General features: G+C 49.0%; 1 protein-coding gene across 2 annotated transcripts in view; it reads left to right on the forward strand.

Annotated features, from left to right (window-relative positions):
* Window positions 1–14,512, forward strand: part of CCNI (cyclin I) — a 23,737-nt gene continuing 9,225 nt past the window's right edge. Inside the window, exons 1-2 of one of the 2 annotated variants that reach the window (XM_042026887.1) lie at window positions 1–195; window positions 12,078–12,234. In XM_042026887.1, the coding sequence (XP_041882821.1) occupies window positions 12,121–12,234 (114 nt within the window). In that variant the 5' untranslated portion in view covers window positions 1–195; window positions 12,078–12,120. The remainder of the gene's footprint in view (window positions 196–12,077; window positions 12,235–14,512) is intronic. The other variant, XM_042026886.1, reaches the window with a different exon arrangement.

The raw sequence follows: 14,512 nt of genomic DNA on the forward strand, positions 1-14,512 counted from the left end.
CCCCCAGATACCCCCTCACCCTTCCTTCCCCCGTCATGGCGACATGAGGAGCCCGCCGGCCACCGCCGCCGCCGCCGCCCCGGGCATGGGCCCCGCACGGTGCTGAAGCGCCGCGGAGGAGCCCCGGCGCCGCCGCCCCGCCATGGGGTGCTGATGGCCGGGCCCCGCCGGGCACCCCGCCGCCGCGCAGGGGAGGTGAGAACCGGGAGGGGACGGGGGGATCGGGGGTGTGGGGGGCGTGCGCGGTGCGCGCACGGCATCGCTGTGCAACGCTGTAATTACACACGCGCAAAATAAACGCGCGCAAGGCATCCTGCGAGCGATGCTTTGTGTGCCCGTGCGGATGCGGTGCCCGTCGGTGCCGGCGCGGGGTCCTCTCCCGCCCCTCCGCCGTGACCCCGTGCCCCATGCAGGGGCTCAGCAGCGCATCTGTGCCCCGGGTGTGACTCTGGTCACAGCGCGACGCACGGGATTTACAGTCATAGAATGTTAAAGGGGTTGCAATGCACCTTAAAGATCACGTAGTCGCAACCCCTTTGCCATGGGCAGGATACCTCCAGGTGACCAGGTTCTTCCAAGCCCCATCCAGCCTGGCTTGGAACACTTTCAGGGTTGGGGCATCCACAACCTCCCTTGGGCAACCTGTTCTAGTGTCTCACCACCCTCATAGTAAAGAATTTCTTCCGAATATCTAACCTAAATTTCCCCTCTTTCAATTTGTACCCATTACTCCTTGTCCTATCACTACAGTACCTGAAGAAGAGTCTCTCTCCAGCTTTCCTGCAGGCCTCCTGGTTTTGGGTTTTGTTCCCTTGTCTTCGTGTATTTCATTTGCAGAGATGGGCTGCACTCTCTCCCTGCTTCCCTCTTAGCTCTCCCGTCTGCAATGGAACAAGTTTCCTTGAAGGAAGAGCAGCATTGTGTTCTCTAAATCCATCTCCAGAGGGGTGAACTGAAAGGAGTGAGATTGCCATGGGGTTTTGTGCTTACAGTAGAAAGCAAACTGACAAAAAAAATCCTCCTGAAAACTTGTCCATTGAACACAGAAAAACCTGCTCTGCTATCCTCCCCTTTTGACCCTGTGAAGGAGGGAAAAAGGAACAATCCCTCACTTTACCACTCTTAAAAGTAAGGGTGTTAGACGGCAAGCTGATTCAAGCTTGAGTTTAAAAATTATTTCAGCACCAGCCTTTGTCTGCTCCCAGACATTTCGTTCTGTGGTTTGCTGCAACAGCATGTACACGGCACAGCCCCTTTTTAAGACAGAAGGGTGAGATTTTTTTAAATTAAATGTTTAAACTGAGCAAGATGCGAGTGGTGCATGACACACTTGGGAAAGGGAAGCATCTCCCCTTTGCCTGCAGAGGTGACAGCTGTGCCCCCCACCTCTGCCCCACTGTAGGTGCACCTGGAGTCCAGGTCAGGCAAGGTGAGGGTGTCTCTCAAAAATCAAATCATGACATCTTTTCCTTGTCTCGAGGGTTGGATTTTGGATCCCTGCAAATGATTCAGATTTGGTTATCAAGTAGTTTGGCTGGCTTGTAGGGCAGGGGCAGGGCTCGTTCTCATCAGTGCCTACACAGACCTTGGCGTGGGATGTGGGAAGTTGATTTTTGGCTTCTCCCCAGTAGGAACTGAACTTTCACATGGAGGGGGGTGTGTGTATATAGATACACACACACTTAATTATCCTTCACCCCCGTGTAGAACTTAGGTACAGTTAGATGTGGCAGAACTGATCTTAGCTGCTGCTATTACTGTGTCTGTTCTGTATTCTCTGCACTTTATTTGGTCTGGGACCCTACTTAAAAATACTGATACTGCCTCTGGTGGGAGCCTTGCTCTGTCGACATCCTGTCCACAGAAGGTCCTCCGTGCTGGATGCCAGCCAGGGTCAGGCTTTCCCACTGTTCCATGTTTGGGGTCTCACAGGGCTGCAGCCCATGCTGGTGAGAGCCCGCAGTGAGCAGGAACTGTGGGGCATTTCTCTGGTCAGGTCTTGGGAGCTGTGTTTCCCTGTCTCCACACCTGTCTTCCAGCTTATAGTAACCCTTTGATGCTGTCAACATTTGTGGGTAAATCAGTTGTTCTCAGGTTATTTTCAGGTGAATCCGGTAATATGTACATACATTGATCAGTTTAATCAGGGGTCTGCCCAAGTGCGAGGCTGTTCAATGCCGCTGCCTTTGCTCGTGTCACTGCCCTGGGAGAAGCTTTTTGGTGGACCGAGTGTTTAGAGCTTTTTAAAGCTTTGAGCATCTCCCCTGTAATTACAGTCTCTTTCATTTTCCGTCCTCAGCCTTTCTGTGCTCACCTGCCTCTTAGCGTTCCTCATGCACGGACTGAAATGAGACCTCCAGCAGCGTCCCTGTGGTGGAAGGCGCCTTCCCTCAGGGCCTGCTGGAAGATGCTTTCCCTTGCACACTTGCAGCCATCCAGTGGTTAAAGCAATAATTAGTCTTGACCTCATGCTGAACTGGCTTTTTGGGAACACTTATATTCACGGGTCTAATCTTTGTGTTTTTACGAGGCACATTTTATATTTAGGAAATAAAGTTCAGCATCACGCTGATGTAAATGATCCATTTGAACTGGGCGATGGGAGGGAGAGATAAAACACCTGCAGCTTACTTCACACTGAGAGATTTTTTTATAAGTCAGGCAGGACCAGTGGCCTCAGGAAAACTAGACATGGTATTTTGACTGCCAAATGGTAACCCTTAGGGCTCGATTACCTGAGCACGGACCAAACCTTGAGTGAAGAAGACACGTATCTCCAGATGGAGTGAAACACGGCTGTGGGATCTGTATTCCTCCCCTGCAATAGGTACAATGTATGCCAAGAACTAGCTTGCCCAGGAACCTGCCTGTATATGCCTTTTTGCCTTTGCTCCCATGACTTTGTGGGGCCTGAGGAGGTCCTGACCAAAGAACTGGTCACCAGCACACTCCAATGAAGCACCAGGATAGCCAGGCTGGTCATCAAGGAGGTGGATTTCAAGGGGGATTCTACTTCACTGAGAATAGTTTCTTTGAGAACACAGCACAATAATAGCTATTTTCAAAAGCCAGAAAAGCACAGTGAAGTCATTGAGATGGAAGGAAATCTCAGGTGCCTCCAGTCTCTGTATGAAGCAGATGTGGTCTGACATTTTCCCTTCCTGTGTGTTTGCTGACTGCAAATATTATCAACACTCATTGACTAACCACAGCGGGTATTTGCACTTGCTGTGCCATAAACTCCTCTAAAAGCTCACTCATAAATAACATGTTACTGCAGATACTCCATATTGCTCATCGGCCCAGACACCAAACATCTTTACCAGGATGATGGGCACTGCTGGATGAATCCATCTGCCAGAGGCTTTTGTACCTTTCTGGTGGTTTTTCACTGCACACAGCAAGATGCTGTTTCTTGGCTGGGGTGACTTGACTACAGTGGTCTGCTGGACAAGAACTTGGCTCCTAAAAACTTCAACCTTTACCTTTTTTAATAATTTTGACTGTAAATCTTGGGGCTGTTGGCATGCTCCTAACTGCAGCCATGCAGCTGAACCATCAAACTAAGCTTAGTCTCCGTTTGTGAGAGCCCTGCGAGTGTGTCCGTGCATGCAGTGACAGGAGCAAAGCGGGATTCACACAACTCAGCGGTGGAAGCAGCAGCAGGAGCACTCCAGCTGCTGTTACAGACTGCCTCAGACACTCTGCTTCCTTCCCCTTTATCTGTACCCCACCTCTCAGAGCTCCCATGTCTGCGTTCATTTTATTTTAGGCTTGGGACTGGTTTGAGGTTATCCGGAGCTGTGGGTATATCAAGACTGTCATAGGACAGGCAAGATGAACACACAGGGAAGAGCCAGGACTGTGCCCGTGCCATGCTATTTTTGTGGACAATTGGAATTACGTCCTTTTCTGTATTGTCTCAACAAGACGCTAATTAGTCAGCAAGCTCAAGCTCCTGGAGGATAATTAAGCTTTATAAGAGCAACCCTCTTTGGTTGATGAGAAAGAGGAGGCAGTACCCTCAGAGCACAAGAATGCTGCTCTGCAGCTACTGTGCTGTACCTCATAATTGATCTATTGTTTCAACAGCAGATAATTCCTCATTTCCTCATAATTACCTCTTTTTACTGCCTCACACTGTATCCTGATATTAGCTGTAATCACTGATTTATCCTGAAGCCAGTCAGAATCTACAAAGCAAAGTATTGGCCTTGGTGAGCACTTACGCTTTCAGACAAAATTTTCTTTTGTTGTTGTCAAGAGGAATCAAGCCATTGTAGTCAGACATTTTTTGGATGTGGGTGTTGAACTGGGTATAAACTTGTTTGGTTTTATTGCTGTTCATTGATGTTAATGACTGACTACTGCCAAAAGACAAAAAGAGGTACTGCTGAATCCTGTCTCTGTGTTTTTGCCCACAGAGGCATTGTATTTATTTGGTTTCAGGGGATTATTTTACTCAAAAGGTGGTGCATGATGCTTTAAATTCCAAATGCCTGTTGGCCCTTGCCTGTAGAGAGTTAGTTTTTATGAGCTTGAAAGCCTCTGGCCCTATTAAATGAAATTACTGCTCTCCTTCATACTTTGTGAGCTTGGTTTTCCTCGGAGTGACTTCCTTCAAGTTACTGTTGATTTATACCAAGTTACACTGGTGGTGGGAGAAGTGAATCATGCTCTGCATGTGTTGCTTTTAGAAGACTACCAGTGAGACATTACATAATGCCAGGTTTGGTTTGCCCCTTTGTCTTTTGATTTTAAAGCCTTCCTGCTGCCTGAAGAACAGATGAGCTGCTCTGGGCCCTTAGATCTGGGCTGCTTTGAGCCTTTAGCCCTTGAGATCCCAGAGTGCTTGAGGCTGGAAAGTACCTCTGAAGGTCACCTTGTCTGAGGCCCTTGCTTAAGCAGGGCCACCTAAGACCAGTTGCTCTGTACCAGGTCCAAACATGGAGCCTTTTCAGTGTCTCCAGGGATGCAACCTCCACAGCCTCTCTGAGCAACCCAGCCAAAGCTCTGTCACCCTCCCAGTAAAGAAATGTCACTGGTTACCGCCCTCTGGATACAGTCATTCAGCCACTTTTCAATCCACCTCACTGTCTGCTTATCCAGACCCTGCTTCCAGCCAGGAGTCTGCCCAGATTGTCCTTGGCCTTCCTCTTGCTACCCAAGTACTCAAGTCCCTTTAGTCTCTCCCATAGCTTGCCAGACGCAATTCCAGCTGGGCTTTGGCTTTTGTGTAACCTCTTCCCCCAGCTGCTTCTGCTATCCCATGGTCACTGCAGCCAAGGCAGCCTCTGACACTCACATGTCCCAACAAGCCCCTCCTTGTAGGAGGGTGGGAGGTCCAGTGGAGCCCGTCTGTCCCGATCCTCCTGGCTTCCTTAAGCTCTGCCACATTGTTCTGCCTGCACATGCCACAGTCGTTGGGAGTCCCCCATGGGGACCAAGGCACCAGCATCTCCTCTTTCCAGTAGAGCCTGTATCCCTCCACTGCAGCACTCCGAGCTCACAGGAGCCATTGCACCACACCTCTGTGTTCTTTCACCTGCGCACACCTCTCCATGCTACCTCCCCGCGCTGTGTTCATAAGCATACACGCTTCAGGAAAGCACCCCAACGTGCTTACCTACCAGAAAGGGTGTGGGGGATTTCTCCATAATGGAACCTCATAGATGTGTCCATGCTTACATGCAAATGCTGAAAGTGACCCCACTTAGGTATCATTTGTTTTTATCTTTTTGATGCTGCCTTGTCCTCTCACCCCACATCCTTTGAAACTTATTTTGTAGTTATAAACCTTGAGGTGGGGCAGAAGCTTTCCTTTTAGTGCCAGGAGGCACCTGCTTCCACCCTTCCCCTTCTCCCCCAGACGCTTCACTTACCCTGATAGTGGAGGTGAGCATTACCTGCTTCTTTATTGTAGGTGGGACTGAGGCTCTCCAAGCCTGACAAGTCCCAGAGAAAATCCTGTCCATCTGCCATGAAACTCTGATGGTGTGCAGCCTGCTCACTTCCTCCTAAAACTCCTTCACTTGGCACCACAGCTCTTCCAAGACAGCCAAACCTTCTGCAGGACCAAGGCCCTTGACACTCCCTGCAGGAGAAAGGGCCCCATGGTGTGCCACCAGCGTGCCTGAGACTGGTTATACTGGAGCAGGGCTGCCAGAATCCCCCTTCACAGCAACTCAGATCCACATGAGCTCTGGCAGAAGGTGGTGCTGCCTCAGCTGCCTCTTATATAGACTTTTCCCAGGTGCTGCTGACTGGGTGCTCGGCTCTCCCTAAGTCAAGGGGCAGCTGGTGATGCTCCTTCGAAACTGCTGGGGTTCCCTCAGCCCCCTGCCTTGGTGGCTCAGCAACAGCAACACCTTTGAGTTCCTCAGAGCTTCACAGGTGTTCCTCAGTAGTCGTGGACCTTGACCCCAAAAGATCCAGAGAGTCCCAAAGTAGAACCCAGAGGCTGCCGTGCAAACCTTGGTCAGTTGTTTCTGGGAGCTGCTTGTCCCTTTGCCAGTGGTGTACAGGGAATTTGTACAGGGCTCAGCCATTGCTGTCTTGGATTTACCTGTCACTTACATTGGAAAAAGCATAAAAACAGTGAGGGTTGTTTCAGCAGACGCTCGTTTCTCTGCTTTATTCTGCCTGGTGCTTCAGTTCTGAACAAGATGGCACCATCTTTTTGTCATGTGACCACTGTGATTATTCCAGGTGAGGGCTGACACCCCAGTGCACACAATAAAGGCTCACATTCCTCACCTATGCCTTGGGATCTGCTGCCAAACAATAGCCCATTCCTACTGAAATCCATCCCGTGGCTGATTTTTATAAATGTTGTGAGGAATTTACATCCTCCACTGATTTTTAGGTTCAAATAAACCAAAATCTCGGAGCAGAACTCATGAAAATATATTGAGTTTCATCTGCTCTTTGTATCAACACATACGTTCTGCAGCTGGAGCTGTTCTCCTAGGGCTGAATCCTGAATTCCGTTTTATCCACAGTTTGCTTGGTGTGTTGCTGCCGCAGCAGGGACAGGAGCTGTGATTAAAACAGCCTGTTTGCACCACTCGGAATATTTAAGCCGTTACTGACCAAAGGCCTTTCTGGGCAAAGGCTGCTTGAGCAGACTCATCTTGGCAGTTGCCAGACAAAAAGGAAATGCAAACCTCCACCTCCTCCTCCTCCTCTGGCAGTTCCTACCAGAGCCACTAGAACAGGCAGTGGGGCAGGCATGGGTCTGGAAGCACGCCTATCTCACCAGGAGGGAAGAATGGTGACATTGTCTGAAAGTTCAGTCAGGAGTTCATCTTCTACCTTGTTTTTTAAAAGTCCCTACTTTGAAAAATACCGTTTAAGTTTCCTGTAAACAGCAAACCCCTGATGTCAGTCACAAGGCTGGGGGAATGAAGGATAGCAGAGATCTCTTAGAACTGGTCCAGTTTATGGAGCAGCCCTTTTCTGGAGAGCCCCTCCTTCCTAGCTGCTAAATGGACCCTGGGATTTCTGTTTCAAAACAGACATAAAAACTCCTCCCTTCCCTCCCATCAAAACACTGCTCTGCATTCCCTTTTCAACCCGTGGCTTTAGCTGGCAGGTTCCTTTAAAATGTTTGGAAAAATTCATCTGTTTGGAAAACCGGCACCAAAATGAGGTCAGCTTTATTTGCACTCCCAGGAAAAATCTGGTTGGAGGAAAAGAAGTGGCGAGCGAGCGTGTGATGAGCCCACCTGAACGAGGCTGCCGAAATACCTCACAGACTTGCCTTTGTGGCAGGTTGTGGGAGGCAGCTCGGGTGAGTCACACAGACAAGTGGCAAGGGCCCTCTTCCTCTCCCAGCCTCCAGAAAATTGCCTCTTTCCCAATTCGGGCTTAGCCACCCCTCAAACGTGCTGCTGGTTCAAGGTGTGAGGTCACCCACAGCCCCCTAGGTCTGACACGAGCGCACTTCTCATGGGGAAAACTCTTACTGTACTTGGTATGTGACCATACTTCGTATTCTTACTGTGTTTGTATCTGCTTCAAACTGACTTGCTTACTTAGGTGTCAACATTTGAAATTATATTCCCGAACATACTTTTCCCAGCCATTTAGCTTGCAAAATTTTTATTGTCTCACAATAATACTGCCAAGCTGTTTCCACTGGCCATTTATTTTGTACAACCCAAACCAGGTGATTGGAACCCACACTGGTCATCTGCTCATTTATTGCTGTCACATCAGGCTGTGCTTTGGGATTTCCCTCTGCCCAGCACAGAGTTCCAGACTGCTTCTCTGCTGGGGGGTAAGGAAAGAGTTAAGCTGAGAGAAAGCCCCAGATACTAAAATTAACATCCATCCCAGCCCCCGCCCACAGCTTTGAAATTTCTAATCACAACCTGCAGTTAGACATTCCTGCTAGCAGTAGGCTTGGATCCTTTGAAATCACAGATGGCTGGCTGGAGCTGCAAGGAATTCAGTCTCTTCCTCTCTTCCTTCTGTTTCGCCTTCCCCCCACTGCCCAGAAGAATCTGTTTGAAGGTCATCTGTGAGGTTTTATTATTGCTTGCTAAAGCTGAAGCAGATCTGGCTGCTGGTCCCTGATAATACTTAACAAGGCCTGCAGAAATTGGTGTGGTGGTTCAGCTCTACTGGATTTGCCCCCCTTGTTCAGAATACCCACTTGGTTTGATGTGCAAAACAAAGGCAGTGGAGTTTGGGCTGTCTCTAGTCCTAGAACTCTTGTTAATTGTTTACAAAATGAGCCGTGTTAAAAAAGCAAACAGACAAACCCCCCCATAGCAAACAGAAAACAAGTCACAATCGAAACCAAAGAGGTTTTTGTTACTGCCCTAAATTACTTCAGTGATCCTGTTTATAGTGCAGTTGTATCAGGACAGTTAAATTGCAACTGGAGGCAGGAAAATCAGGAGCTGTGTTAGGAGCTTGTCCTGCTAGTGGATAGTACCTTCCTGGAACAGCATCTTTTGTGTGCAGGAGGCACTTTTTATAGTCACTGCAAGTGATTACAAGGTTTGGAAAAAACCCAACTCCTCTATTTTGCATCCTACACGAATGCACCCCCCAAACCATGAAGTGTTTCTGGCCAGGGAGTCGTCTGCCCCAATTCCTGCAGAAACTGCTTTTGGAAACTGTAGCCTGCAGCACTTCGCAGCCTAAAATCTCTCCAGGGAAACGGAAAAGTATTTCTTTGAGCCAAGGTAGCTATAAACTTGGACCAAAGAGAGATCTTTAGGAGATGAGAGGTCTTTATTTTATGGATCAGCTCGGGGTATTTACCGTGGATAAGCAGGTGATCTTTAATGCGTCTCACAAGTGAAAACCTTGCACCAAGGTTTTCGCTCTAATTTTAGAGCGAGATCCGACTTACAGCTCCTCACAGGAGATGTCAAAGCCGGTGCCTTGACTGGGATCACTTCTCCTTTATTAACTCCCCATCTATTCTTTAAGAGGTTTCAGTGCAGCCAGTTGACCTTCCAGTGAAGATTAGGAACTTCAGGAACTGTTTGAACAGTGGTTGAAAAACTCCCAAAGTAACCACAGAGGAGAAATAACCCGAACCCAAAAAGCCAGCACCCTAGAGCTAAAGTTTAATTTTAAGTCAGGGAAAGAAGCAGACAGCTGGGGTGAGTTAGTTCATGGTGGCTGTCCTGGCTTGGGCACTTCCTCCAGCCATGGAGGAACTCAGGCTCTGTTGCAGAAAAACACGGGAAATTTTTGGCTGGAGCAGATGTTTGGCGTGGGGGCACGCTCAGCCGCCCTGCTGGCTCTGCTGCTGTGTGAGAGGTGCTGCCACACCGACAGGGACCTGCAGTGCTGGGCTTGCTTTCTGGGCTGCTCAGGTATTATCATCCTGAGCTGGGCAGAGACAAGAGTCCGTGGACCTCCCTGTGCTGGATTTTGGGAAGCTGTGCCAGCCCTCCTGCTCCTCATCCTCTCAGAGCCCGATCTGCCCCGGCTCCCTTGTGTTTTGGGAAGCCTGCACGAAGTCCTGCTGGCTGTTTTTCCAATGGCATGCATTTATCTGATGGAGAGCTATGTAAATGCAGATGCAAACTGGATTCAGCCCCGGGGTGCTTGGCCAGTCGCCTGGCTGTGCTCTCTGTGCTGGAAAACTGTGCACCACTGTTGCTCCAAGGGAAACTTTCAAGCGCGTCATTCCTCTTCTTTTTTCCCTTATAAAGGTTATTGTGCCTCAGCCCTCAATTGAATTACGTCCCTGGTTTACAAAGGAAAGGTTATTTCCCCTCTCTTTTGCCCTTGGCAACTGGAGAGGAGTTGGCAGTGGTGCTCACTAAAAATGCCCCTTGCAGGGCCCTGGGTATGTCAGGGGGCTCCGGGGACGCCCCAAGCTCTCTGCTGAGGCCGCTGACCAGCCCAGGCAGCACAGGGACAACCTCGGAGGGGAGCAGGGTAGCTAAAAGCTCTCTTCTGGTTCCAGAGGCCTGTGAAACCCATTTGTGTTGTAAACATGGTGGGAATGTTTATCAGTCACAACAGAAGAAAATGGCCTGAAACTTTTCCCTGTGTGGTCTGCAGTGATTTGGGGGTTGGCTAATTACTCTATCTTTCCTGCAAAACCAAGGAAGGACCATCAATATTTCATATTAGGAGACATGGTCGGGCTAAATATAGCTCCTGCTTTTTTCCTGACAAGCGTGGAGTGAGCTGCTCCCGGTCCCCCAGCTCTCAGCACTGGTCCCAGCTTCAGCCTCTGCCGTGGGTCTGGTCCTACTCATGCCACATTCCACCTGGTGCAGTGCTCAGGCCACCTTTGCCATCTTCTCCAGCTGTGGTCTGAGATGGTGAGGGATCCAGCCTTTGGGAACTAGTCCAGCCACGGGGAAAACTGTGGCATCTGATGGGAGGATCATGAGATGCTAATGAAGCCCCCAAGGGAAGGAGCTGGAGGTGAGGCTGGGAATGTGCATCCCTGTTTCCCCTTCAGCCCCATTTACAGTGAGTGTCCTCAGGATCAGCCCCAGGTTTAAAAAAGAAATGCAAAATCGAGTAAATGGACGTAAATAAGCTGTGGTTGGAGGTTCTGGAGTTTCGTTTCCCCAGGCAGAGTCTCCCTCTGGGCAAGTGAGGAACTTCTAACAGGGATTTTTCAGCCCGCAGTGGCCATTTGGGGGCTGGTGGGAAGAGACACACCACAGAGCTTTAGGGGTCCTGTTTGGGACTCCTGGTTCCAAGGTGTTCAATCTATGCAGTGGCATCTGGAAATCTTGTTTAGGGATATGCCAAGCCAGTACAGGCTGTCCCTTGGTCATGGAGCAGCATTTGTTTTATAAAAATCTAATATAGATGGGGTTCCTGTTCAGGACAGAGGGCCCTGACATTTATTTGCCAGTTAAAACATTCTGGGCTCCAGGTGGGACTGGAGTGTGGTACTATACCTGGTGCAAGCTGTGTGAATAAAGAATAATACTTGTTCTCTATCAGTCTTGATCTTTAAGGTTTCCTTTAGCTCTGGGAAAGCACCTTGAAACTTCATTTGCTCAGAGCTGCTTTTGTTATTATTTATAATAATGGATCATTTTCCCTGTGAATTCTGTTTATTTTCTTGGAGTCGGCACCTTGTTTATTTCCTGTAAATACAGCCTGGACTGTTGTATTCATGTGAAAATGCCTGGGTAGTGTTTGGCCAATAACCACCTTTGGGGGATTGCACAAGACCTCACGCAGAGAACTGAAGTTTCAATAACTTTCCCATGGATTTACCCTTCAGGGCTGAATTGTTTTGCTTAAGTGATTTAATACTGTCAAAAATCTGCAGCCAGAGTCATGGTAGGCAGTCTTAGAACTACCTAAATGACCTTTTCCATCAGATCATCTTCTCCATTTGAGAGCAGGTGGTGGAATCTGTTGCCTTTAAAGAAATAAAAGATAAGAACCTTGTCTCTGCTTTGTTTTCCATTTGTAATGGACAAGTTTTTTGACAGGCTGTTACTGCCGGGTGAGGCTGCGCCAGGGCCGGGGGAACAGTTCCATTTCCTGCAGCTTTCGTCCCCTCTGCGCTGCCTTTTGCCTGGACAGGCACAGCTCAGTGTTTCACCAGGCTGTCTTTGGTTTTGCAGGTAGCTGTATCCAGCTGGGTGGCAGGTGGATCCAAGGGTTACCATGAAGTTTTCAGGACCCCTGGAGAGCCAGAGGTTGTCTCTCCTTCTGGAGATGGCAATCTCTAGGGAAGCTCAAATGTGGAAAGCACGTGTGCCGAAAATTCAGCCCAATCAGGTAATGTCTGTCTTTCACATCGTCCATCCTAGCAGAGGCAGGAGACTGTCCAGGGGGGCTCGGTATGGGAGCAGCTGAAGGTGTTCAGGAGCAGTTACCTTTCCTGAGACTTGGGGAATCAGCCTCTGAAGGAAGTGATTCCCTCTTTATCTGAGGGACACACCTGCCTCCAGGGGCACAGAACACACTGCACAGCACACAGGGTTAGATCTCTGCTGGGCTTGTGAAAGCACACACATACATAGTCTTGATTAAATTGATTTTACAAATTGTGTGGATCATTAGCGCCTGTTTCTGCTGGGCACCAACCCTGCAACAGTTCTTAAAAGTAGTTTCATTTTCTTGGAGTAATTCACTAATGACAGCACCGATCTGGTGCCTGCTCCAGGAAGAACCCCACTGACTCCAGCCGGACTGTTTATGGAGCAGGATGCAAGCTTGTGTCAAGGGAAGCAGAGCCAGGCACTGGCCTGTTGCAGTGAGGAATGTTCTCACAGGACTGGAGGAAAATTCAGGGTGGAAGAGCCCACAGGGGCTCTGTAGTCCAGGCCCCCTCTTGGCTCGTGCCACAGGGAGGTTGCACCAGGCTGCTCATGGCTTCATGCAGCCTGAAGTGGGTTTGTGCTCTTTGGGGGAGGCTCTGTCTCGCCTGAGCACTCACAAACACCTGTGCCCTCCACAAAGTTCTGTCTGAAACAAAATGTGAAACGTGAGGATGTTGGCACAGAATTTCTGGCCCTTTGTTGCCGGGTTGGGCTGAAATAACCACACTGAGGGCTCGGATCCAGTCTTGCTGTTGTTGCACCACATGAAACGTTCACACAGGTAAGTCAGCTGTTGTCAGAGCTAATCCCTGTCGTGTTTGTTTTCTCCGTCTGGCAAACAAGAAGCTGCTGCTGTGGGGGAGGAGCAAATACATTTTTAGGGGCCTCAGTATTAGTTTTGCTAATCCACATTTCAGTTTCCAAAGGAGTGATCTGGCTGTCAGAGGTGTGGAGTGTGTTGTAGCTGTGGCTGTCTTGAGGCACGTACAGCTTAAGATTCTGGCTTATGGTAAACCAGCCTGTCGTTCCCTGCTGGCAGTACTCCTGGGGTGATTATAATGTAGGGAGATAAGATTACAGGATAACAAGATAGGGTAGGGACCAAACCAGATTCATGGGTGAAGATTTCACAGGGATGAGGCATTTGCCTTTCTGCCTTGGTGAAGTTGGTTCTGGTGGCTCAGAAACCACCATCCGCCTCAGGCAGACTTCCCAGCAATCCCTCCTCTGTGCTTGTCCTTGCTCCTGGAATTTCCACCCCCAAAACGCGTGTCTCGGTGTAACCTTTTTCTTTCTATTTTCCTCCTGGAAAATAGCTCACACACTGGCATTATCAGTGCTGTGCTACTAAATGCTTTCTAGCAGTAAGGAATCACTAGCTGGGAGTGGAAGCTCTGTGTGTGTGAGTGTGAGATGTAGGAAGGTCAGATGGAGAGGAGAGCATAAACACAGCTGCCTGTTCGGGGGAAATCCGGACTTGGGAGGCCACGGAGCAGCTGAGAACACTCCTGTCTGTAATGACACATTTCACTTTGGCGACAATGCAGGCATGGACATTCAGTGTGAATTATCCTATTTTCTGTAATATCTGGGAGAAGATAACATCAGATTCCCTAATATCCACTGCCGTCTTCTGAAAACGGCTGCAGCAACCTAAAACCTCCCTTGCACGACACTGTTGTTTATTTCCCATGGCATGGGGAAATCTGCATCCTCTGGGGATCAGATCTGGCACCCCGAAGCGTGTGGAACTTTCCGTTCCCTTCTCCAAGGGTGGACCGGCTGCACAGAGGTTTAATGAACTCACCTGCTTTGCCACTGACAGCGTTGAGTGCGTCTGCAGAAATCAAATGATCTGATTGGAGACCCTAGGGAGGTATTTTTGGGGAGTAAACTTTCTGTTTTGACTCTTCAGGAGACATTTTTAGTTCTGGTGTTTAAAACCGGAACAAACTCAGTTTCTAAACATGTGTCAGTTGAGGTCTTTAGGGGAAGAAAGAAAGCTGTAGTTGTAAAAGCAGGAAGACTTTTCATTTTTACGATGGGGTGCAGATTATGTTGGGGACTTTGTTCCTGGTGATTTAATGTACGTGATTCTTCTGTTTCATCTGTGCTTTTTGTCTAAAAACTCCCGTTTCCCTCCTTTAAATGCAGGCCAGTGTTCTGGGTATGTGCAGCATACCAAAGCCAGAGCACACAAAGGCTTTTCAGCCTGAAAAAACAGGTGGGCTGAG

This window comes from Corvus kubaryi, unplaced genomic scaffold (genome assembly GCF_017639235.1).
Source record: "Corvus kubaryi isolate FWS band 111438036 unplaced genomic scaffold, C.kubaryi_AGA036_p1.0 37292, whole genome shotgun sequence".
NCBI classification, from domain to species: domain Eukaryota; kingdom Metazoa; phylum Chordata; class Aves; order Passeriformes; family Corvidae; genus Corvus; species Corvus kubaryi.